The sequence below is a fragment of the Ammospiza nelsoni genome, chromosome 3, assembly GCF_027579445.1.
Source record: "Ammospiza nelsoni isolate bAmmNel1 chromosome 3, bAmmNel1.pri, whole genome shotgun sequence".
Taxonomy (NCBI): Eukaryota; Metazoa; Chordata; class Aves; order Passeriformes; family Passerellidae; genus Ammospiza; species Ammospiza nelsoni.
The window spans coordinates 44,228,844-44,252,861 of NC_080635.1; the positions used below are offsets into that span (position 1 = coordinate 44,228,844).

Consider the following 24,018-nt stretch of genomic DNA (forward strand, 5'->3'; position numbering starts at 1 on the left):
CAGAAAATTTAGGTTCTTTTCAATTGTAATGTTTCTCTAAAAGTGTCACAATTGAAATTACAACACTTAAACTTCACTGTCTTTGCTGATATGTCGGAAAGTGGAAAAAATTCTGCCTCAATTTCATCAATCTTTTAAGTTTTTAAATTATGTAGAATGCCAATGTATTAGGCATGAACTATACCACATCAAGCAACACAAAAGTAACAGTACTGTAATGTAAAACAAAAGGCAGATCAGACAGTGGCTCATGAAAGATCACACAGAGGCTGTGAAATTATTAAGGAATGGGAACATTCAACATATGAGGAGAAACAGAGAGCTGGGATTGCTTAACTTCGAGAAGAAAAAGCCTTGGGGGGCGTCTTATGAATGCCAGATTGGCAGCATTTTTGGGGTATTAATACGTGATGGGGGAGAGTAGAGTTGATGGAGCCACTCTGTTCTCAGTAGTGGCCAGAGACAGGAAAAAAGAAATGGGCACAAACTGAAAATCTATTTTCAGAAAAAAGTAGTACCAAAACAAATAAACCACCAAAAACCACAAAACAAAAAAAAAAAGCAGAAAAAAGGGGGAAAAAAACCCACTAAAATCCACCCAAGTACCACAGTTTGAAGCAACCTTTCTTACTGTAAGGATGACTGAATGCTATATCCAGAATGTTTTAAGAGTCTCGATGCTTGAAAATATTAAAAACTGGACACAGCCCTGAGTAACCTCTTCTAGCTGACCCTGCTCTGAGCAGGGCCATCAGACTAGACAATCTCCAGACTGGCCTCAGCCCATCTGGGCAGTGGCCTGAGAAGACTATTCCTACAGGTTCACAGATTTGCTGGTGGTACAATGGAAAAACTAAAATGATCAGATATGTCTGCTGCTCAAAAGTAAAAGGATAATTTATTCTCCCAGCTCTGTTACTTCTGGATTTTTTTTATTTTTTTGTTCTTCAAACCAAGGCAAGCTGGAAGTCATTGCATCCACTGTTTAGAAAAGACTCTTACAAACCTCTCACTTCCCGCTGCTGGTGCTCTTTGCTTTTGAGTATGGGGTGGGAGATCCACAGCCAGGGGTGATGCTTGCGGAGCTGAGGAAGGATGTAATGTGTCACAAATCCCACTGTCCACGCTAAAGCAAACAGCACAATGCTGAGAAATGGCTGCGCCAAAGAAGAAAAAAGGAAACATAGTTATAATTTACATACAACATTGTTTTATAAATATATATATATATGTATGTATGTATGTATGTATATGTATATTTTAAACATTTTTAACAGTTTCTGCAATTGTATTTTTTTGCAATTGATTTTTATTCCTATGTTCAAATTCTTGATGCTAGGTGAATATGGACTTTGACATATGTGTTTTGCACACACAATCAGCCAATTTTTTCCTCCATGATTGGAGGAAAAAAGGCAAAATGTCAGACTTATTCATTCTGTCCTCTGGGTTCCACATCATAAGAGCTGTTTAAGAAAAAAGATATCAAACAAGTAATACTGAAATTAGTACAAATATCCAGAAACTAAGTGCTTTGCAGATAGAACAGTGTTATCATGAGCAGTAAATGCATTTTCACTGACTTCTCTTCCCACAGCATCTATTCTTTCCAGTTAAAGCTCCCTGTGGTTTTGCATAAGAGACATAATACCTTAGGGGGAGGAAAAAAAAGATAGATACACACCCTTAGTGACAGAAACACAGTACTGGCACTGACAGCAAATGACAGAACAGCAGCTGCTGTGCAGACAATGAGATCCGATTTCAAGATTTCTTTCTGTGAAAATAATTATTTTATACACAATTAGTAAGGCAGCACTATTTTAACCAAAGTAATTACTCTGTTCTCAATTACTTACACTCTGCATTGCAATAAGGATAATCGGCATTCCCTAATACAAAAGTATTTTCTCCACTCTGCTTTGGGAAATTATTTCTCCACACTCCAGGTCTGTTGAAGTAATCACATTTAAATTCTTCATGCCTAATTTTGAATTATATTTTTAAATAACAAAGTTATAATATTGGAGAAATGAAAGCAATACATTTTAATACTGAATCTGATTCTGCTTGAGTAATAGAACTCTTTTCCATTATGACCTTCTTATTTTTGGGAATCAAAATTCTGGTTCTATTTTCTATTTTCAAGAACTAATATTTCTTATTCCCTTTCTCTTGCATTAATGAAAAAAGCCATGCTTTTCCATGTCTTCTAAGACACAACATTAATACATTTATTATGTTCTAAAGTGACATCTCCCATTCCCTGATTTTCTTTATTGGAAGTCAAATTGCAGCAAGATTTTGTGGATTTTAGACAAGGCTTTTTTCCAGTATCATTGAATGATAATGAAATGACATGTCTGCCTTTATGTAAAGATCTGTAACCATGGTAGGAGTAACTTTGTTTCTAAAGATTGGAAATATCACTGTCTTTACAGCACATTTTTCTTGCGATTAAAATGTCATTCTCAGTAAACAAATAAACAAGATAGTTTGTGATCTGTGAGGTCTTCTGAATTGTACTTCAGAGGTCACCCAAATGCTTTTGTGAGTAAATGAAAATCTTGTCTTAGATTTATGAGAAGGGCATTTAGGTTCAGCACTCAATTCTGCTGCTAAGTTACCAAATGAGAAACTATTTGTAGTTCTTGGTTTAGAAGCTGACTTATGCTTTAATTCAAAGATACCTAGAAACAACACATGAAAAGCAACACTTTTGATAGAACCAGAGATTCATCTGACTTTCTGGTGATGGTATCTAGGTAATCTTAATGAATCTCATCAGAGAAAAAAGAAAGAAAACTAAAATGATGATGGTAGGGCAAACCTAGGAATAAAGGAGATAAAAAAGAAAGCAAGCAGAACAAGCGAAGAACAGAAGGGTTGCGAATTACCAGGGAAGCTGGTAGCAACCTCTATATTTAGGCTGCCTATCACTCCCTGTTATGAAAGATGCTTCTCAGGAAAAGGTCACCTGCATCAGCACTTCCACTTACTGCAGCAGCCCTTTGAAATGCAGCAGGACTAAAAAGCCTTCAGGCTCTGAAAGTATTTTTGCTTTGTCCCAGGAAACTCCAAGACAGCTTAGCTGAAATCTCAATAACCAGCACGGTCTTTGCCCTTCCTGGGATGCTCAGGAGTATGTGCACAACTCCAGAAGAGTGGTGCTCCCTCCTCTCTGAGAGCCATCCTTCTCTGGAGAGCCCTGCACTCTGCATGGGCTACATGTACTGGGAAGGTGGGAGCAGGGTCAGGTCTTTGGAACTCCTCCTGACCATCTTTTCAAAGCACAGCGCTGCTGGCCTTGCTCCTTGGCTGTCACATTCAGCAAGAGAACCACAACATGAGGGAGCTCACAGGAAAAGCCTTCTCTTCCCTGACTAAACCTTGGCTCCCTGCCTTTCCCACAGCTCTTCCCTGTTCAGTTCTCTCACAGCTTCCTCTCACTAGCAAGCAGCAGTACTGAAAAAACACAGTCTAATAAAAATGAATAACTGAGTTATTACCAATCTATGCAATGGAAATTATTTTTTAAGCTTTCCAGATATTTTTAAAGATGCTGCATACAAAATCTATGTAAAACAGCAGTATCTGAGAAAATTAGGCAGTGTCAAATTTATATAGCACTATTTCAGTCCCTTTGTGAATGCACAGCATGAAAAGTCTTGATCAAGTATCATTTTCTGCACAGCTGAATTCAACTACTCAGTAATCTAAAACAAGCTTCTAAGAACAACAAACACACTCCAATCACACTCACAAGCTCTTCTGTACAGCCCAAAAGGCTTACTATTAAAATGGCTGATTTGTCTCACAATCAGATGGCTGAAAGAGCTGACACTTTAAAAACCATGTGAAATATTAAAAATTTAGCCACAAAATCAGCAGAAGTTATAAGAATGCATATTTTTGGGGAAAGGTAGCATCCTAACTTTCCATTCCAGGCCAGATCACCAAAGAGAATCTTTTCAAACATTACATTCAGAAGAGAACATATTACACAAATTATATTGCACAGGACTTCTATTTCCCATCTTTCCTTTTGCAACTGTCCTTTTAACAGTGCTCTAATAACTTTTGACAATCCTATACAAAAAAGGCCTATTTTTAAGGAAATTATTATTATTCAGATATTTAACCCCAAATTTGACAATTGCTTTCCATTTCTGGCAATACTGTGCGTGTTTAAAGTATCATATATGCCCAGGCTTGTCCTTCTATCCTTGCACTGAACTGTTTCAAAATGTAAAAATACTGCACAGCTGTGTGGCACAATGGTCCACACAGCAGCTCCCTCTTGATGTGGCCAATGCTTTCAAGCTTCTCACAAAATTCAGGCTTTTTTCTGTCTAAAACAAAGATGAGCAGTGCTTGGGACCCCCAGGAAATGGCAGTGATCTCTCTGTCTGAGAGGGAGTCACAGCTGCCCTCCAGGAGAAAACCTTAGGCATCTACCTGCTGGGGCTCCCGGCCTTCCTGTGGAAGGCAGCTAGCTCCTGGAAACCATGTGCCCACTTTAGACCCAACTAAAGCAAGATTTTGGATACCATTCCTAAGACAAGGAACTTCTGAGCTGAGTACTGAATATCTCTATAGCATAATGCTTGAGCCCTTCACTGCAATTGGTCCAAAAATGTAAAAGTTAAGCTCTCTTCACAGCTCAAATCTCTCCAGTGAGAGACCCTCACTATAGTGGGTTTGGGCTGAAAGCCATTCTACACTCTCCATTTTACACTCAAGGGGGAAAAACAAAGTAACCCTAAACCAGCATTGCCACCTTTGATGCCTTGGGGACTTCACAAGCAGAATATGTTAGAGGGGCACTTTTTTGTTTTAATTACTATCACAGAATCATAGAATTGTTTATGTGGAAAAGATCTTTAAAATTATCAAGTCCAACCATTATTTTCAATTAAATTTTTGGAGCTTTGTACAAATCCTTTTATTAGCTATCTAAATGTTTGTACTAAAGACCAGGAAGGAACCTGAGTTTGAATGTAACACATTATCACCCTCAGGCCACTGCGTAATCTAGTAATCAGCCATGTGGATGCCCACAGAAATTAATTATAATGGTAGGAAGCTCCATTCTCAAAGTTGAATGGTCAATTATCAATCACAGCTGCTTCATAATTCAGGCTTCCATAGCTGGCAATTCTTACACAGCTATTCAAGGAAAGGAAAAGGGTAGAAAGTCATGTAATCAAACATTAGAGATGCTGTATTTATTACCCCTAACATCAATGCAAAGCCATCCAGAAAACAACACATTAATTTTCAATATTAACCTTGTTTGCTTTCAGCTGCTTGAGAAGGTGATTTGGTTCTGTATGCCTCTGGCTTTCTGATTAAAATGGGTCTTATTTAAATGGTGTTTTGTAGACCACATGTCACCAAGGCAAGGCTGGCTTGGGCTGCATCCTGCCATCTCTTGCCACTGACAGGGGTTAGGAGTACTCTCCTCGCAGGGAAGCACTTCAAGAAAAAATGAGCTGCCATCATGCAACCTCTTCTGAATACTGATATATTGTTTCACCCGGCTACTGAACAGTTTGAAGATCCCCTTACAAAACTTATGAAAATTATTTTAAATTGGCGTTGAAGAGTCAGCCGAGTCCTACATCCTGAACATGACTGCTATTGCTGAAGCAAGTCAGCAGGGACTATGGCTTGATTGTGCTCCTTGGATTCGATGCACATGCATTTTCTCCTGCCTCAGTTCTTCCCTACCTGCCCTATTAGCACTACACTGGTGAGATAGCAGTGGGAGTCTCCTTGGTGTTTAACTGAGACAGAGGTACCAGGTAACACAGGGGTTAGACAAAGAGCCCACATTCATCAGAAATTGCTCTCTCTCTCTTCAGCTAATTTCTTCCAAATTAGCACTGCTAATCATAAGCAAACACTTTGGCTTACAATTTTTATACAGATTGAAGGAAGCTCAGATAGAGGGAAAAAATGAAGGCAAAGAACTAGCAAGCTCCAGCAACACTGAAGGAAAGCAGCCTCTGCCTCGCAGCAGCAGCAGCATGGAGTATCAAATGTACAGAGCAGAAAAGTGCCAATTCTCAAATCCAGGTATCTCCTGGAGAGCAAAGGTGCCAGGAAGCCCACTTAATTAATCCTAAAAGTGTCACAAAATGAAAAAGTGCAACAGGAATGAAACATTGTGAAGAGAAGAACTGAAGTCCCGTGTCAGGCAAATCCCAGTGCAGTTATCCCCATATTTCTGCACCTTCCACCCCATTGGCTCAAGGGCCCAAGTGCAGCTGTGCAGTGTTAGTGTAAGACAGCAGATCCCTGTCCATGTCACTGATAGAAAAATTGTCAGAGTCTGCAGAATTACTTCATTTTGAAAATACAGCCAGGATCTTAGATGCAGATTTTTCCCACTATTTTTGGGGTTTCTTTTCAATATTTTAAAGCCTTGCTCAAGGTTTCCCTCTGCAATGTGAAATAAAACCAGTTAAGTGGACAGCTGCAGTAACTGCTTCAGTCCCTGGGCTGGGCTCCATCTGCAGAACAGATTACATCAGACTCTGTATTCCTCCAAGAAAGGCACTATCAGCAAAAGACAGAACTACAGGAGCATGAGAAGCTTTCCATTACATCTGCCATACAGTCCTTGTGTACAAGAACAGAATGTCAATGAACCACAGCAATAACCTACACACCACAAATACCACAGAATACAGCAAAATTCTAACAAAAATACTTCATGTTTTTTTACTCTGTTTCTAGATGCACACTCATAGTCCAGTATCAATTGTTGCAAACAGTTTAGTTTGCAAGAAACTGTAGCTCAATACAAGCAACAAGAAATCTCTAATAGGGCCTACATAAGAAATTAATCTTATGTAGGCTCTATTAGAGGAAGCAATTTAAAATAAGATTATACATGGCAAAAATGACAATCTAAGCAGCAGCTTAGAAAAGTGGAAAACATTGGTAGTGTAGAATCAATGCATATGCTGAATGTAGGCTGTGCAACACCTTATAAAATGCCTAAGAAATGATTCAAGACGCACACGAGAGATGCATCCCTTTGAAGGGACATCTGGAGGCCAGTAGGAACTACGGACTCCCAGGTCATGCCTAAGGGTCAAAAAACTCACTCTATCTTCCAGAGACTCTTTGATTGCTGCTGGATTTCAGAGAGCACTCAGAAGTTTAGGAATAGCTGCCTAGGTTGCAAATGCTCAGATGTGCAGGCACTGGGGATGTGGTCAGGAGGAAGAGCTGTCTGACAGCCAGGAAGCAGGACAGCTCACATGACTAATAAATGTCAAACACCCCTTAGCATTTCTGGAAACCTGATGATCTTCCCACATGAATGCCTTAGCAGATCAACCTCCCCTGGGTAACAGCAAACATTTTTTAATATAAAAAGACACAAAAAGGAAGATGGGTCACTTCACGATGTTTATGCTGAAGTGAGAAATAAGCTGACACAAACTTACAGCTTCCTGCCAGACAGTAGTAAATAAACAGCCTGCCAAGCAAAGAAGAGATGATGAGATGGCAATGCTTGGCACCAGGCATGTACCTCCCTCTCCCATACTATCCCAGTTTCATGTGCTTCTTCCACCTCTAGGTGCCAAGTCTGACAGTGTGCTCCACTTGGCTCAGCTGGGGTGGACGGCACACAGTCAAGAGTATATCCTGGCACAGAAAAGGCATTCCTGAAAAACTGGTAGCCCTACCCATAGAAAAATAAAGAATAAGGGCTGTTTTAAACACATGTAATTTTGTGGACCAAATCCTGCTCCTCTGCAGCACACACAGAGAGTCTGGCAGGACTGCTCATCTTTCTGAGTTGAACAATCCGGCCTACCTTGGACACACCAGATTTGCAGACTTCAACTCAGTGCACAGAACCTGCAGTAGTTCTCTGTGTACTAGGATGAGAGATGCACCAGTTCCCAAGCTCTAGGAGTGCACTTCCCATGGACTATATTAAAGAATCAATGTGGCAGAGACCTTCAAAGGAGCCCTTCAGAAAATAAAATGGCATGTACCCCCTTCTCACTGCTGGCCGCACTGTAAAGATGATCTATGTGTGCTTTTAGTTATTTAAATTACTAGATTACAATATTTACAAGGTTCCCCAGTGGGCAAAATGAATGAGAGAGCTTTAAACAGAAATTAATGAAAGAAAAAGCCTTACCACTGATTCTCTCATTTTTTCTGGGAGTGGATCTTCTGATGAATCTTCAAATCGCTGGCGTAGATAGTGAGGGACGTATTTACACTGAATAAGGGACCTGTTTTTAAAAAAAAATCCTAGTTAGGATACTTTGGAACATGTGAGGCAGATGTAAATATTCCTGAAGGACAGAAGAAGAACAACAGCCTCAGATTTCCTTTTTCATATATACATTGGCATTCTTATCTCTGTTCAGCTGGAGATTGACACAAACCAGCTCTACCTGTGATCAGGGCAGAAATTCCTCATCAGAATCCTGAGGAGTCTCAGCAGCCCAATCAACGCTGACATTTAGAGGAATGAGCAGAGAGTACTGTTGAATTTATGACTCTTAGTTCTGTTTCAGCTAAGCTGAAACCAATACGAGAGCTCTTTAGACCCATGTTAAAATGGCTAAGGAGGCCAGTTTTGTAGAAACTGTATATTAATTCTCTCTTTGAGATTTATGTCCTACCTCCTCATCCATCTTGAATTTTATGCCATAGGCCATACCTTAAATACTTTTTCCAATCTCCTTAACTTATTTAAAAGAGGTTCAGAGCTGTTTAGAGAAAAAAATCTTAAATCTCTTTTTTTAAGGATGATGCATTTTTACAATTGCACAATAAACATTTGAAGTTGTTGAACATGTATTCTTAATTTTAGATTTTTAGGAACCATTTCAGTTCCTGAAGATTTTATTGCAAATGTTATGAAATTGCTAGCTAGATGTAAAAGTTAAAATGCATTTAATAGTTTAAGATTACTTCCTTAAAACAAAAGTTAGAAAGAAGAAAAGTTTCTGTTTTATTAAAGAGGTTCATGAACTGGTGTGTCCTTTCTGGAAAGTGGGAGAAAAGGATACATTGAAATTACTTCAAAATTGAAAGAACTCACAATTTCATGCTGATTTGCAATTTACCTGTGTACATTTTACTCCAAGGCTAAGAACTGTCCCTAATACATAGCTTTACTTCCTTCCATACATAATTTCCATACTGTAATGACCTAAAAACTATACACCATCCACACAAAGCTTGATCCAGGTCTGCCTGACACCCATGTCTCACTCAGTAGGCTGTGGGTAAAGTTCATGGCAAGTCATGCAAGCAGTTCTTGCTGCTTTGCCACATCAGAACCTAGTAACGTATAAATGTCAGATTCCCTGAATTTTTTGGATGGTAAAGTATTTCTTGACTCTTCAGTAAGATTTACTGGGATGACAATTTCCTACTAGTGCTTTATATCTTTTCCTTCCTCATCAAGGTTGTTCTGCTTTTTCCAAGTTTCTCTGCTAAACCAGAATCCTGAGTGGCCTAAAAAGCTCTCCACTTCCCCCTTCTCTCTTCTGCATTGCAGAATTGTGCATAATGAGCCTTGAGCCTCACCTCATGAATCAAAGGAGAGAACTCTCTGTGAGAGAACTTCCCACAGGTCCTCTGCACTCTCCTAGGACAAAACTGAGCTGCCTGTGAAGAAGAATTCCAAATGGCATGGTGATACTGGTGGCACAAAACCCACTTGCTTGCTTAGCCCCACAGCCATAGATGTAATAGCCCAGCTGCCTGCTGACCCCCACAGCCCCTATAACACCCATATATCACAGTTTCCTCACTGGGAAATTCACATTTGCTGCCCCTGAGCTAAGGATCTATTGGGTGTCTCTCACACATCACCTCAACATGCAGATCACAATGTTGGGACTTCTCCTCTTAATCTCCCTTGTTTGCAGCGTCAGCTCTTAGCATACACTTCCTCTCCTCAGTTACCTCTAGCAGACTGTGTCAGGGAACAAAAGGAAGGATGGAACCTCAAACTGAGAGGCATAGCCTACTGAAGTAATCCTCAGCAAGAGCTGAAATTCAGCCATCTTCCCAGCACATTAAATGTTCCTTCTACTGGTCCCAGTGCTAATCAATGCACATTCTGCAAATCCAGTTGCCTGAACCTCCCTCAACTAAATCACTGTCCTCCAACCTGGCAAGCATACAACCTCCTAGAGGGGAAAAATCTGCTTCAGAGATTTTGGATAGCGCTGCTTAAAGAACACCAGCCCTACTGGTGATCTGACTGCAGCACATTCATATACAGGACTGATACCAACCATGCAGACATGGTGAGGAATTTCACCTCACCACAGTACTTTCAGGAAGCAAGCCCTGTGGTTCTGAAACCCAGGCATCACTCTGGCTGTGTGCTGTAAGGAGTAATCAGCAAAAAAACATTTACAGGCAACTTACATCAGCACAGATGGGTCACTGCTTTGTCTGCTGAGGTGATAAGAAAGTGCAACTAGCAGACCACAGAAAGCAGAGAACAGTGCTGGAATGTGCTGTGCATCCCAGGGTTCCTGAGAGGATGACAGAAAGCAAAGTTAGGAATGCAGAACTTAAAAAGCCAAAATAAGTAGGTTAAGCCATACATCATACACACAATGTTACTGGCACAACATCTACATTTGTACACCATCTACCACAGACTGAAAACATTTTTCATATCAAAGATTATTACTGTGAAAAACACCTTGCAATTAACGGCATGTCTTATGGTCCTATTGTGCAACTCTCCTATAATCAGCAATTAGCTAGGAAACCACATGAAAGGCAGGTTTTCTTTCCTCTTCAATGAAACATTAGAGGAAAATTCTCACTAAAATGAGATCTGAATGAAATCAACTGCAGTGCATTTATCTATACACTAAATTGATACACTGATACTTGACCTGTAGCCAGACTGCACCTAACAAATGACAATATCATGTAGATCAGGCAGTGGGGTTTCTTTCAGACATCTTTCTGCTGCCTTGTGCATTTCAGCCAGGCCCTGCCTGGATGCTAACACAGCAGAGAGGGAGAGCACTGGCCCCCATGTGTGACATCCCCAGGAGACAATTGGCACACCCGCCAGCACACCCTGGATATAACCGAGATGAGAAAATCTCTCCAGGTGACTCTAACAGCTAAAACTGGCTAGAAGAGAAAGAATATGAAGCTTAAGGAACACTTATAAAGATTATCTGTGACATCCTCAGGTACAAATGAGGGATCCTAAGACATACTTTTTGTGAAGAAAAGAAATTTCATCTGTGAAGGACAAAGAAACGTGGAACAAATCCATTTCACTTACTAATCGCATTCCTTGCCTCCACAGAAATTCTGCCTGATCAACCAAATGTGAACTCACGAGATCCTGCACCAGAGCACTTTCACAACAGGTTTTGAGAAGAAATGCTTTCAGGATCTGTGAAATTTCAGGCTAGTGTGAACAAGACTTCTGCACGGTTATCTCTTGCTTTGGAAACTTTAAAGTCAGTACAGCACCAATATTTTGAGAGGATGAAGTAGGTTTATTAGTCTTATTTTGCCCAGTTTTATGCATGCTTTCTCAGCATGTTAGGAAGCACTCTATTTCTTTCAGGTGCAATGAATATCTAAGAAAAACTAATTTTAAATGTCACACATGTAACTCATTGCAGGATGGAATTCTGCAATTTAACTCTGAAATTCCTTGTTACCCTAAGAGTAGTACCAAAAAAATTGAAATTTTAATTCCAAGAGTCATCTTCCCCTCATCATACTACTGAAAATCACAAAGATAAAAGACAGAAGAGCCTGATTCTATCAAACAATCCTACCCAAAATAGTAATTACAAACAAAAGAGAGATTCACATGCTATTACTGAAAGAATCCAGCACCGTTTATTTAACAATTTAAACTTTACCATACAACCCTACTCTTCATTTCACTGTTTCCAGTTTTGGTGCCAAATACATTTTCAGTTAGCTTTTCCCATGCTTAGTCTCCTGTCACGATCAATTCATATTCTTTAAAACACTGAAGAAAATGGCTGAATCACAGCCTATCCAAACATCCTCTGCATTTTTAGGGCAACACAACTTTGTACAGATCCGCCAGCAGCTTCTAGTATATGACTGGCCCTTTGCTCTGCAACGTCTTTTGAAAGCAAAACACTATCAAGAATTGAGCAATATTCCTGATACTGAAATTTATCAGAAGCCAGTATGAAAAATTATTCCACCCTTTTTCTCCTACAAAGCTGTACACAGCTGAATCCCCACATTAATGTCTCAGGAATTCTATTTCCATATTTTCTGCATATTACACATAGCTTCTGCATTTGTCTGGTCTGTGCTCCATTTCCAAACTGTCACTGTCCCCTCAAAACTCAGACATCAGGGAGCCAGGAAAGCAGGTAGGACAGGCATCAATATCACTATGTGCCTAAAGAACAGGATTTTCTAGAAAGATGCTACACAATGTTGTGGAAAAGATGAGAATGAACAAAGGTGTCATTTCTCCAGTATCAGTGTGACGTACCCTCTTCCATTTTGTCATTTTCCTCCCCCACAAATGATGCCTGATAGCTTTAAATTTAAAAAATGAAAACCAAATAATATAGTTGATAATTGAACAATGATTCTTCTCAGTGGGAAAACAGGGCTGACAGGTTTTACTCTTGGAAGCTGGTATTATCTGTCATATGAGACAGGGACTTTCACTTCCTAGGCTACCTCATTGGGTTGAGGTGACACGCAGTCCTTTCATATAGGGTTTTGGTTCCAATGCAGACACTCACACAGTCATTTTTAAAACAAGTGAAACAGACTTACAGGGTTAAGGATGAAAGCCATGAGTTACAACAGACCAGTGGTGGGAGTGGGGTGTTCCATTCCAACCACAGAATTGCCTAATCCCAAAACAATCCCCTAGAAGGGGAGATAAAGGTGTCTTTGAACTTATGAGCCTTTTAGCACTGCTAGAGGTGGGTAGGCAAATGTATTTTTAAAAAGTAGTGCTAGTAGTTTTCTGTCCTACATTATTTATTCTTTCTACTTCTTTCTTCTCCTAAAAAACCCGCATGAAACACACTTATCTTTCAAAGATATGCTCAAATAAATCATATGTTCTACTCCAGAGACAAAAAGTGCTCTGAGCAGAGAACCAAGTAGAAATTCTTGTTACTTTTTCAGTTGTTTTTTTTTTTAATTTCAGAGTATTCCTCTCAGCTCAACAGTGACTTTGCAGATTGCTGGAGTGACAGCATCACTGAAGGTGAAAGCATTGGCATAGTGGCTGGGGTTTTAAACATGGAGACAAACTCCAGTTGGTCTTCACACACCTGGTTTTCCACTCTCATGATTTCATCACTATTTACAGAGTCAGAGAACAGCTTGGGTTGGAATGGACCTTTAAAAGTCACGTAGCCCCTTGTGCAATTCAATCAAACTTTCTTGGCTCTTTCTTCTTACCCCCACACTGCGGCCTCATCACAGATCTGTGCCATTGCTCACACATCAAGGAATAAGCAGGAAGGGCTGATGGCCAACCATTCCAGACGTGTGATGGTAGAGATGGAAATAAATACTATCACCCTATTTCTGAAGATCTAAACCACTGATTTTCTGAAAGAGATCGTTAAAGGGAGCCCCCTTCACCCCCCAAAATATGGGAAAATAGTTAGGACTTTTTCTCTACAAGGCTGACTGTAGGCTTAACACCATATTACCATGGATACTCCTTTTCAGTAAACACTAATATAACAACCAAAATATGTGAATTTGTGTATAACTGAGCTTCATGTTATACAGAACTAAGGCAAGTTCTAGGAAGAGATGCCCACCAACCTTATCTTCCCATCATCCATGGAAAACAAAGCATTACTTACCCATATGATCTCCAAAAACACAACATGTGATAAGTTATCAGAATACAGGTATCACTGCCCACTCCAAGTAACATTGGCCCTCTTCCTCTAAAATTGCCACTATCTTGGACTGTATTTTCATTGCTGAAGTTTAAAATCCATAAAGACTGGACTGATGCAGGGGTGTCCATGTGTGTCCACACACAGCACCTGACACAACAGATCCCAGTCTGTGACTGGAATGCCTTGGCTAAAAAGCAAGATGAGCAGCAGCTTCAGGCAGGAAGCATGGATACTCATGTTTCACATAATGTTGAGTTTATCCTAAAGAAACAGTGCAGATTTCTACATTCCTGTACAGTGACTGACAGTGAGAGCTATCCTGGGCCATGTTAGATTCTACAGGCATAATTCCTTTTTTTCTGGAAAATAAGTTATTATACACAGAAACCTAAGACCATAACTATTGAAGTTATGTCTACAGTGCAAGACTTGACTACGGCTGCAAACTTCACTTACTGAAAGGCATGGTATCTAGGAATACTCTCCAAAATTAACACCCCTAACAGCTCTTGCTTGAACCTAAGGAGTTTCTAAATCAGAAAAAAAAAAAAAAAAACAACCTCCAAAAGGACTGCGAGTATTCTTTGCAGCTGAAATAAAGCTGTCCAATAATATACTTCTATTTTTGGTCAGGAATTCTGTCTATACACATAAGCCCATTCACTGCTATCTAGAAATTTATTTGGGCAATCTTAGCAGATTGAAGGAGATGTATTCTTGCAACTCTTTCCCACCATAAACCCCTAAGACAAATATTTCAAAATTATTAGTACACAGATGAAGACTACATCACTGAAGACGGGAAGCAAGGAGCACTGTTATTCTGATTAAGGAGTTTCAAACTCATTTAACAAATCAAACTACATCAATGTGAGCTGAGAACAGTTTAAAATCCACACAGGATTTTTAGTAACTGTCCATTGAAGCAATAAACAAGCCACCAGAAAGTTTCTTCAGGTAAGAGGTAATGGAAACTATCTAACTTTTATTTCAAAAATATACATTTACACAGAGCTGGAAAAAGCTGGTTTGCCACATATGAATACATTCACATCAGTTCAATTTTTCTGGTCCAAGTCCAAAAATCTGATTTTCTTTTCAGACTGATTAAGACAAATTGCAAGTTCCATACAAAAGAAAGAAAAAAAGAAAAAAAAAAGAAATTATCCGAATGACAAGTACTTAACTGGTTCTGGATACATTTCAAATCCAAACTAACTGATATGAACAGAAGGCAGAAGACAAGGACTGACTGATTCCAGAAACATTCAGGGATGTGCTCTTCTGCCCCATGGCAAAACCCTGGAACACTGGAATGCTAAAGACTGATATCAGGATGGCTGAATTCCAGACCAAATATTTGTAAAAAAAGTCAAGGGCATACCTGACTTTTTTTTAAAACATCTCTTAAATATTTGGGCACAGACCACGAAACAGATGGAGCAGGAGACAAAAATCAGTACATCATGAAATTCTAGTCAAGTGAAAAAGATGGCACAGAAATTCCCATGTCTCCAATCTGATGGATGTAATATCTGAAAAGTAAAAACACCTCCTCCTAGAAAAAGAAAAAACCCCCTTTCGTATATCAAAGCTAAGGTAGCTATTAGAGCTGCCAATTTCTGTTCAAGACTACAGGATTTAAGATGAGATAAAAAATAAAGCCTGGCTGAAGTGAACTCAGGTTATGTTAAACTAAGCTCAGTTACCCCAAGAGCTTGAAAAAATAGTGAGCTGAAAAATTGCTGCTGTTGGATGCAAGAATCCAAGGAATGAACAAAAGAGCTGATAAAACCATGCTTAGGATTTAGAGCTTTGTATTACACAAAAGTAAATGAAAGTTCATAGAGGACCTGGAAAGAACTGGATAAGAAGTGATGATATCATTAAACAGAGGTCTAGGAGATAAAGAAATTTCTAAGCAAGCAGGAGAAACTCAGGTTTTTGCATGTCAGAATCTAAGGCATTCACCTACATCCTTGCCTGAAACCAGGTTTACAGTATTGTTATATGCAAGGCCGGATAAGCAGCTGCTGTTCTATCGCTCATGATACAAATGTGTCGTGGCTAATGTTTATGAAGAGATGCTCGGCAGCACCTCAAAGCTGTAACCAAATCACCTTGGCATCACTGGGACAGCACTACAGAAATCTATCCATGTGACTTCACCACCATCATCACCACCACAGGGAACAACTTCTGCACCAGCCAGGGCAGACGGACTTGTAAACCTGCTCCACTCACAATACGCTGCTTTCACTGACAGCAGTGACAAATAGTGCCCTGCCCATCAGTCCTCAAGGCCTCAAATACACAGACAGAGACCTGCTATTTTGTGCTCATGGTTTTTATGGAGAAATTATCTGTTCTAATTTCAGATGCATTACTCTGTACTTCCTACTGTGAACAATTTTGAGTTTCTTTTTTATGTGACAGCTTTACAGAAAATGAAAACTGATCATCCCAGCAGTAGCAGCATGAGAGGAGGTCCTGACAAGCTGCAGACTCACAGCTCCTCCACACCAATATCAAGCAAGGGCAAAGCTGCTCAGGAGCACTATGAGGAAGGGAGCCATTGCCTGGCCACAGCAGCTGGGACCCATTTGCTTCCCAGTCACCTCTGAAGAACACATTCCTTTTTCGTCTCCAAGTGTCCAAGTCACACAGCACACACAGGTATCATCGTCTTGCAAAGAGTTTGTGCCTGCCCTGGTGACAGTCTGTCATTTATTTTAGTTGTGTGAAAGTGCACATTTGGCCACGTAAAAAACACCCCAGGTTGCCAGGTGAGCAGTGTGCAGCCACTCCCCAGAACATGTCATGTGCTTCTGAGCAAGGTCTGTGATGGGACATGACAGCAGCCTGACACCTGACCCAACCCACACCCTCACTGTTCACACAGAACTACAGATGTGTCCATCCTCTTTTTGGTGCTATGTGCATTTTAGCCAGGAGAGAGAAATATTTCTGGTCATGTGATGGCAAAGGCACTGCAAGATCACTCAGAAAGAGTGACGGGACCAGATGAACCTGTTGGACATGCCAGACATTGTCTGCAGGTCACAGGATGAACTCTCAACTGAGAATACTGTATAATAATTTTCCTCTGGCAACTTACCTGAATGAAAACCCATGAGAATTATTAAATTAAACTGGAAAGTTAAACTTATGTTAAATAATGCATTTATACCACAGCTGCTTTTCCATACAGGGTCTCAGTTGGTTTTGTACAACATAATTCGACAAAATCAGCAAAAATCAGTCTGGACACAGAAGGCACAGGCTTCAGCACAGGCCTGTTAGTCTCAGTTTTCAGAGCTTATATTCACAGGCTGAAAGGTACCTTGAGTACTTACACTGTTCTGTGGACATACCCCAAAACAATTCCTACTTCCTATTTTTCTAAAACTGAAGTTCTAGAGCAAACAATTAATCACTATGAATTTGCTATTCAAAATGAATTTCAAAATCTGAGCACAACTAAATCAAACTATTGTATGTATATATAGCTTATGGTCTAAAAAAGAACAAGAAAAACTCACTTAAGAACACAGGTTAATTATAAAATAAAAATTGGTTTTATTTTAATAAACAAGGACACTAATAGGGTAAATTAATTATTCTTCCAATTAACTTCTTCAGGAGTAATATATTTCCTCTCAGAATAATTAATGCACAGAGAGAAAGTGGGTTAGACTATTTCACCCTGCAAGAATATAACTGGAACACAAGAACCACTTAGGGAAGGAGAGAATCAAGCCTGATACCACTGGAATGTTCTTCAGGCTGGGCATTTGATGTGAGCAATTGTTCACCAGTAAATAGCACAAAATCACTTAGAGATCCATTCTCCTCTGCAATATATTTCAGGAAATAGAACTCTTGGTAGTTACACCTGCTGAGCTATAAGATGTTCTGCCAATAAATAGAGTTGACATTTGAGGATGCTACATTTCAGCCAAAACAACACGCTTTGCAACCCAGAAGTCCTCTGCCAAATAGAATCTATCATGTTTCCCTGCCCTGAAAAATTTTGATTATGGTGATTTTTATTTTTTTATGACCTCCATAAATATTGAAAATTTTTCACTGTTGGTTTTGGCAAACTGATCAAAATGAATAGAGTAAAATAAGAATAAAAAAAAAAAGAGCTATGAAGTGCAAGTATGGAAGAGATATTCCTTCTAGCTTAAAGAAAAACATGTTACCAACTGTTGTGCAAACACCTCAGTGAAACATACTACAACATTTGCTCAGTTTTGAGTTAAACTTTACAATTTCTAGCACACCAAAAGTTAAAATCTTCACATTGATTAAGACCATAAATTGCTGCTCACTACTTATCAAAACAGCTTGAGTTACTTACAGGGGTATTAGACCACCTTTCACAGTGTGCCCTATTCAGGATCAGATTAAGCCCATTCCTACTCTTCCTCCATCAACCAAATAATCATTCTCTTGCAACATTAAAGAAATCAGCTCAAAATAGAAATCTCTGGACCTGACTGAAGAACAAGGAGGTTCAACACAAGTGTTTATTTCATAACTTCTAGAAGAAAAAATGTATGAAATTTCAAGCACCCCAGTAGACTGAGATTATGAGCTGAAGCAAGAGGAATCATCTTTACATGCTTTAAATTAACCTTCTCAGAAGTGCCTTTACTGGAACAGTGCCATTAAAATTCAAATTAACTCTAACTTCTGTGTGAACAGAAAGTCTGAACTTAATATTAGTAATTTACAACAGATATCTTGTAAATCTTTCACAGCACTCGACTTCAGGGTAGCATTAAAAGCATATTTCTAAGCAGTTTGAAGCCTAATCCACAAGGAGATTGCTTATCTACAAAGCCACCTGCATGCTGTAATTTAAAGAATTATGCTGAGAAAAGAGTATGTAGACTATTTTAAGTGGCTTTTTTCCCTACTGTTTACAAAAACCATTTTTGAAGTATCCATAACACAACTTCCCTACCCTCAACTAGTGAATTGCCATCTGCTAATCTTAGGAAGAAAAAAGAAAAAAAAAAAGAAAAAAGAAAAAAGAAAAAAAATATAATTCCCCAGGTATTAGCCTATATAACAGTAATTTAACTCCTGCCTTCCATGCAGCTCTTTTCATTTTTATCATTGTTTCTCATCCCCATTATCCATTTTCTCCTTCTGTCCATCCTTAAGAAAAGTCTCCTTCTCCAGCTGCCAGTTTCTGAATTGTTAATACAGCCAGAAAACAGCAGTATGGGGACTGGCTACTTTTGCAGGAAACTGCACAAGCAGCAGTTAAACTTCTAGCATCAATCACACAGCTGGGTCAGCTCTGACCAACACAACTGATGAAGTGGGGGAGCCAGGTGACAGGAGATTCCCTGGGAGAACACCACAGGTTCAAAGACATTTAATTTCAAGTGTCTTAACACAGCAGCTGAGTTGCTGTAATTTATTTTGTAAGGACTCAAGCTGCCAAATGTGTTTAACACATTTTACCTTACTGTTGGGAGTGGTCAAGAACACACAGCCAGCTCTGATCATCTGCAGGAAATCATTAAGGCATTATAATTGTCCTTTGATTTAAGGCTTCTATTGAAAATTTCAAGTAAAAATTATTGAAAGCTAGTATAGAAATGGTGATGTTCCTAAAAGAATTCCCTTAAAGGAACAACTGACTGCCCCTCTCATCTGTGTAAATTGCCAGCCTGGGTGCTGGCATGATACAGCCTTGGCAGCTGCAGAAGCTCATATTGGGTTCTCTGTGTGTGCTGTGCATGTGCCACCACAAAACTTCCTCTGACATGTGCACACAAGATGTCAAGGGCAGCCTGTCAGCCACAGCACATCCTGCTGCACCCCTGCATGGACACTGACAGCATCCTGCTCTCCATGAAACACTGCCAAAAGGCTGGCCCCTTACAGGATAAATTTTCTTACAAGTCTAACATGAAATACTGGTCTTGCTGTGTTCACCGGGAATTTTACAGCTGACTTGAAGGCAGAAAAAATTTCATTGCCATTTTTAAATGTCCCATGCAGAGGACATAGGCACTACACATTAAAATAAAAAATAACAATAATTCTAAAAATGCTTTAGATTGAATATTGCCCAAAACTGGGCACCACTGGCAAGGGACCCAGTTCTATGCCAGCACAGAAAGCTGTGGCACGCCTGCATCTTGAGCACCATACACAACTGACCCTCCACATGTGAAGTTAACAGCAGAGCAAGGGAAGGCACAGAGCAGGGTGAGTAACTTGGCTGCCTCTGAGAAAGCAGCTGCTTTACAGGGAGACACAAGAAAGGCTGGGACTCTTCAGTTTAAAGACATGGCTGAGGGGCATATATCTGATGCCTGCAAAACTATAATGGCAGCAGATGAAAAGAATGCAGACCAGGTTTTCCACAAATCCTACAATACAAGGCATCAGGACGACCTGGTGAAATTAGCATATCAGCTTAAAACCAATGAAGGACAGCATTGCTTGGCACAGAGTCTAGAATTTCACAGTGAACATCTAGAATTTGCTGGCACAAAGCTGTGGACTCAGAGAGGACCAATATATTCAGGAAGGGACTTGACAAATTCACAGACACCAAATTATTAGCACACTCTCCAGCATCCCTAGTGTAACAATTGTGGGATATTAGGGAAAAAAGTGGCAAAATCAGTGATCTGGCTAGAATTAAATTCCTAAATTGCATTTCCCTGTAGATGCAGACACATTACTTACTTAGATGGTCCACTGGTTGCTCAACATTTAAGTTCTTAGGCATATTGTTATGAAGCAACAGCAAAAACCTTACCGGGAATTATGAGCAAATTTGGTCTGGCTATGTAGGTCAACAGAGACTGCAGCTTTTTAAGTCAAGGCTGCTGTTTATGTTTGCAGAGAAAATTCAGTGGATCATTTCACACTGATACATATAAGAGGCAAATAATCACAGGTACTAGATACAAATTTACTTTAAAATTTCTGCTACAGTTTTGGTCCATTTCAGTGTAACTAACATGCAGAAATTGAAGCATGGCTTGCAAAGCTTCTTTTGGTAAGTAACGACAATGTAGGACCAAACAATACTAGTCTCCCTAGATTACATCAATTTCCAGCTTGAAATTTGAATTGTTCCAGTGCTGTTTTTCTGGCTTACCTTCACTGCACTGAAGCAGAAGGCATAGAGGACAATCAGAACAACAAAGCTCCGGGAAATGCTGTACAATGCAGACACAAACCCAGCAGCAGCTGAAATAGAGACATGTGGTAAGTGGGAAGAAAGAGGAACTTTATTTCTGACCCAAACTAAGATGACAGTGTAGATGCATCTCAGTCTTCCCAGCTACTTAAGCTATAATGAAAAACAAACAAAAAAAAAACCACTACCACCAAAAAATCTCGATGCTTCATCTCTCAAGGGCCTTCTTTAATCTGACTGAAATAACACAAAAAATTTATCACACATCAAGATTTTTGTCAATATGCCTTTCTGTGGAAAATGCAAACTTTTTTTCTAGATGTTAACAGAAAAAAAAAGTTAAATATTTTCTTTTTTAATAAATATAGTAAAGATTCACATCACATATGGCAGGGAAGAGTTCTTTGATATCAACCATAATGTGCAACCTATAGTTTTAAAAACTTGTATACAACTTTTCAAAAGCAAAAAGAAATCTTATCGAGTGGGCCTTATAAGTGTTCACCTCACTGTGAGATGAATTGTATTAGCTGTTTGAACTTTAAAATGCACTGTGCTATGTAACATGCAATAATATATTCTAGTTTTAGGTTGTAAGTACAGAAAGATGGCAGATGGCTACTTACCAGAACCACCAAAAAGCAACATATCTATTTGTTCCAAAAGATATATGCAGAAGGTATTGATTTGAGGGAAAAGTCCAAGAAGAGAAATTGCAGGAAAGCAATATAAAAACACTAAGGAAAAAAAAAAGAAGTATTTTAGAACACAGCCATACATCCAATGTATGGAAAATAAAGAAATATGCATGACAGCAGAATAAGAAATTGTTGCAATAAATTCTGAGGATTATTCAAGTGAGCATACCTTAACCTTACCAGCAATGATTACACTTTCCTCCTCATGTATTCAAAATAAATAATGCCATTTTACATGTAAGAAACTAAAACTCAGAGTTAGCCTTAAGATTGATTTTGGATAAAAACAGTGGCAGAAAAAAGAGCCTTGCATAGCCTCCTTACTGTTTCTCAAATACTTTCAAGCTTAATATTTGTTCCTTTCAAAGTAGAGAAATTTTAATTAGCAGACTTTGGAACTTCTTCCTTGAATCTGAGATAGCTCAAGAACAGCTACAACAATTAAATAAAAACAAACAAAAAAAATTAATGGCTAAGATCTGAAATGTCTTGGCTATCACAGTATTCTTCCTCTCCCAGCAATCAAGAGCAGACACTTATAGCAGCCCCTAAAAATGGGAGAAACCTATAGTGAAGCTTCCCCCAGTATTCCACCTGCTTCCAGCAGAATGGACTTTAACTTCACAGTAGTGAAAGAACATTAAAAACAGGAAAGAAACTCAGGGGTAAGATCCAGTCTTATAGCTTTACATACTTTCTTTCTGAACAGAAATGCTAATTTTAATGCTACTTTTAATGGCAAGGAAAAGCAAGAGTCATAATTCAGGTAATCATGCTGCTAGTCTTAAGTCCTGGTTACTTCCAGCAGTCCTCCTCCCCATTAATTCACTCTCAGCTCCACCACAGAAAATGCTAAGCAAGGCTGCCTAGCAATGCATCTAAACAGATACGTGACCCCAGTATAAATGTTCAAGAATACACACACATAATCACATTAATCAACGTTTCTCATATTGTTAATCATATTCTTACTGCTTCATTGTACTAGTACCACAATGCTCTGCACGGCAGAGGGTGTGTCAGCCACTCTTCCTTGTAAACAAGTCTGTCTTTGTTACTTTAGATCCTAGGAAGACTGCAGTTTCCTCCTATGCATTATCATAAAAAGCAAATTAAACAAAGCACTAGTATTATTATATTCCCCATTCCTCCAGTCAGATTTTTGAGAAGAGAACAAAAGGATTTGTGTTCTTTGCTGAATGCTAATTTCACATCTGCCAGCTCATCTTACTAAGGCATCTTGCACTAAAAGGAAACAACACACCAAGTTTGATCTGACAGCTTTTATCTTCACCATATTATACACTGCTGCTACCTAATACTGTAAATCTTGCTGAGAAAGCCCAACACAGGAGAGAAAAAGACATGTTCAAGTGCTAAACACAGACAGCACTCACTTAAGTATACTTGGATTCACAATCCACCTTCAGCACTACTTCCCACTACTGGCACACATCATCCATCAGTAAGAAAATGAGGAAATGCTGTTTTCTCAGTGTTTTACGTAAAAACGCCAATATTAAATTATTCTTCTTCTATTACTCTGCACATTTTTAGATATTCTACCAAGTCATGCAAAGCCAAGGAAGGACCACTCTTGAAGACAGGCAATGGCACAAAAGAAAACTGTTCAGCAGGCCATGTGGACCCAAAACCACACTGCTGAAAGTGTTTTAACTATCCCCAAAACACACTGCTGAAACTCGCATGAGATATTGTTTCTTGGGCAAAGGACCTGCAAAACTGCCAGAACTCATACTCCAGACTTACAGCCCAAATGACTGCCTCTGCTGTAGCAACCTCAGAAAAAATGGAATAAGAGCAATGGAAGGAAGGATGAGATTAAAGAGTTGACAGTACACCAAGATATACAGAGACAAATGTAAACAAGGAGGGAAAGTTAGTTGACTATAAAACTGTCCTCACCTCACCCACTCTCTATTAATACCTTGAACAACTCTAGCAACTTCTTTAGCTAAGGCAGCTTAGTTTATCTCATCTTGCACCAAGGAGCACACAGGACAGGAAAATAAACAGTTGTCACCTACAAAAAGATTGCACTTAGAAGTAGCAGATTCCCTTTTGGGAAGCAGACAATAAAAGTAACTGATTCATGTTTTGGAATTGCATTAGGAATTCCAGAAAGAATTTCTTTAAGCATCATACATTTTCATAGAGACTCACAGCCACTTTAAAAGCTGGACCACTAAGAGATCATTGT

General features: G+C 39.3%; 1 protein-coding gene across 1 annotated transcript in view; it reads right to left on the minus strand.

The window, feature by feature from the left end:
- Positions 1 to 24,018, minus strand: part of PCNX2 (pecanex 2) — a 152,946-nt gene that overhangs the window by 78,886 nt on the left and 50,042 nt on the right. The window contains exons 14-19 of the mRNA XM_059469294.1: positions 21,726 to 21,836; positions 21,058 to 21,149; positions 10,429 to 10,538; positions 8,171 to 8,267; positions 1,685 to 1,777; positions 1,007 to 1,157 (exon numbers count right to left, since the gene is read on the minus strand). Of these exons, the coding sequence (XP_059325277.1) occupies positions 1,007 to 1,157; positions 1,685 to 1,777; positions 8,171 to 8,267; positions 10,429 to 10,538; positions 21,058 to 21,149; positions 21,726 to 21,836 (654 nt within the window). The remainder of the gene's footprint in view (positions 1 to 1,006; positions 1,158 to 1,684; positions 1,778 to 8,170; positions 8,268 to 10,428; positions 10,539 to 21,057; positions 21,150 to 21,725; positions 21,837 to 24,018) is intronic.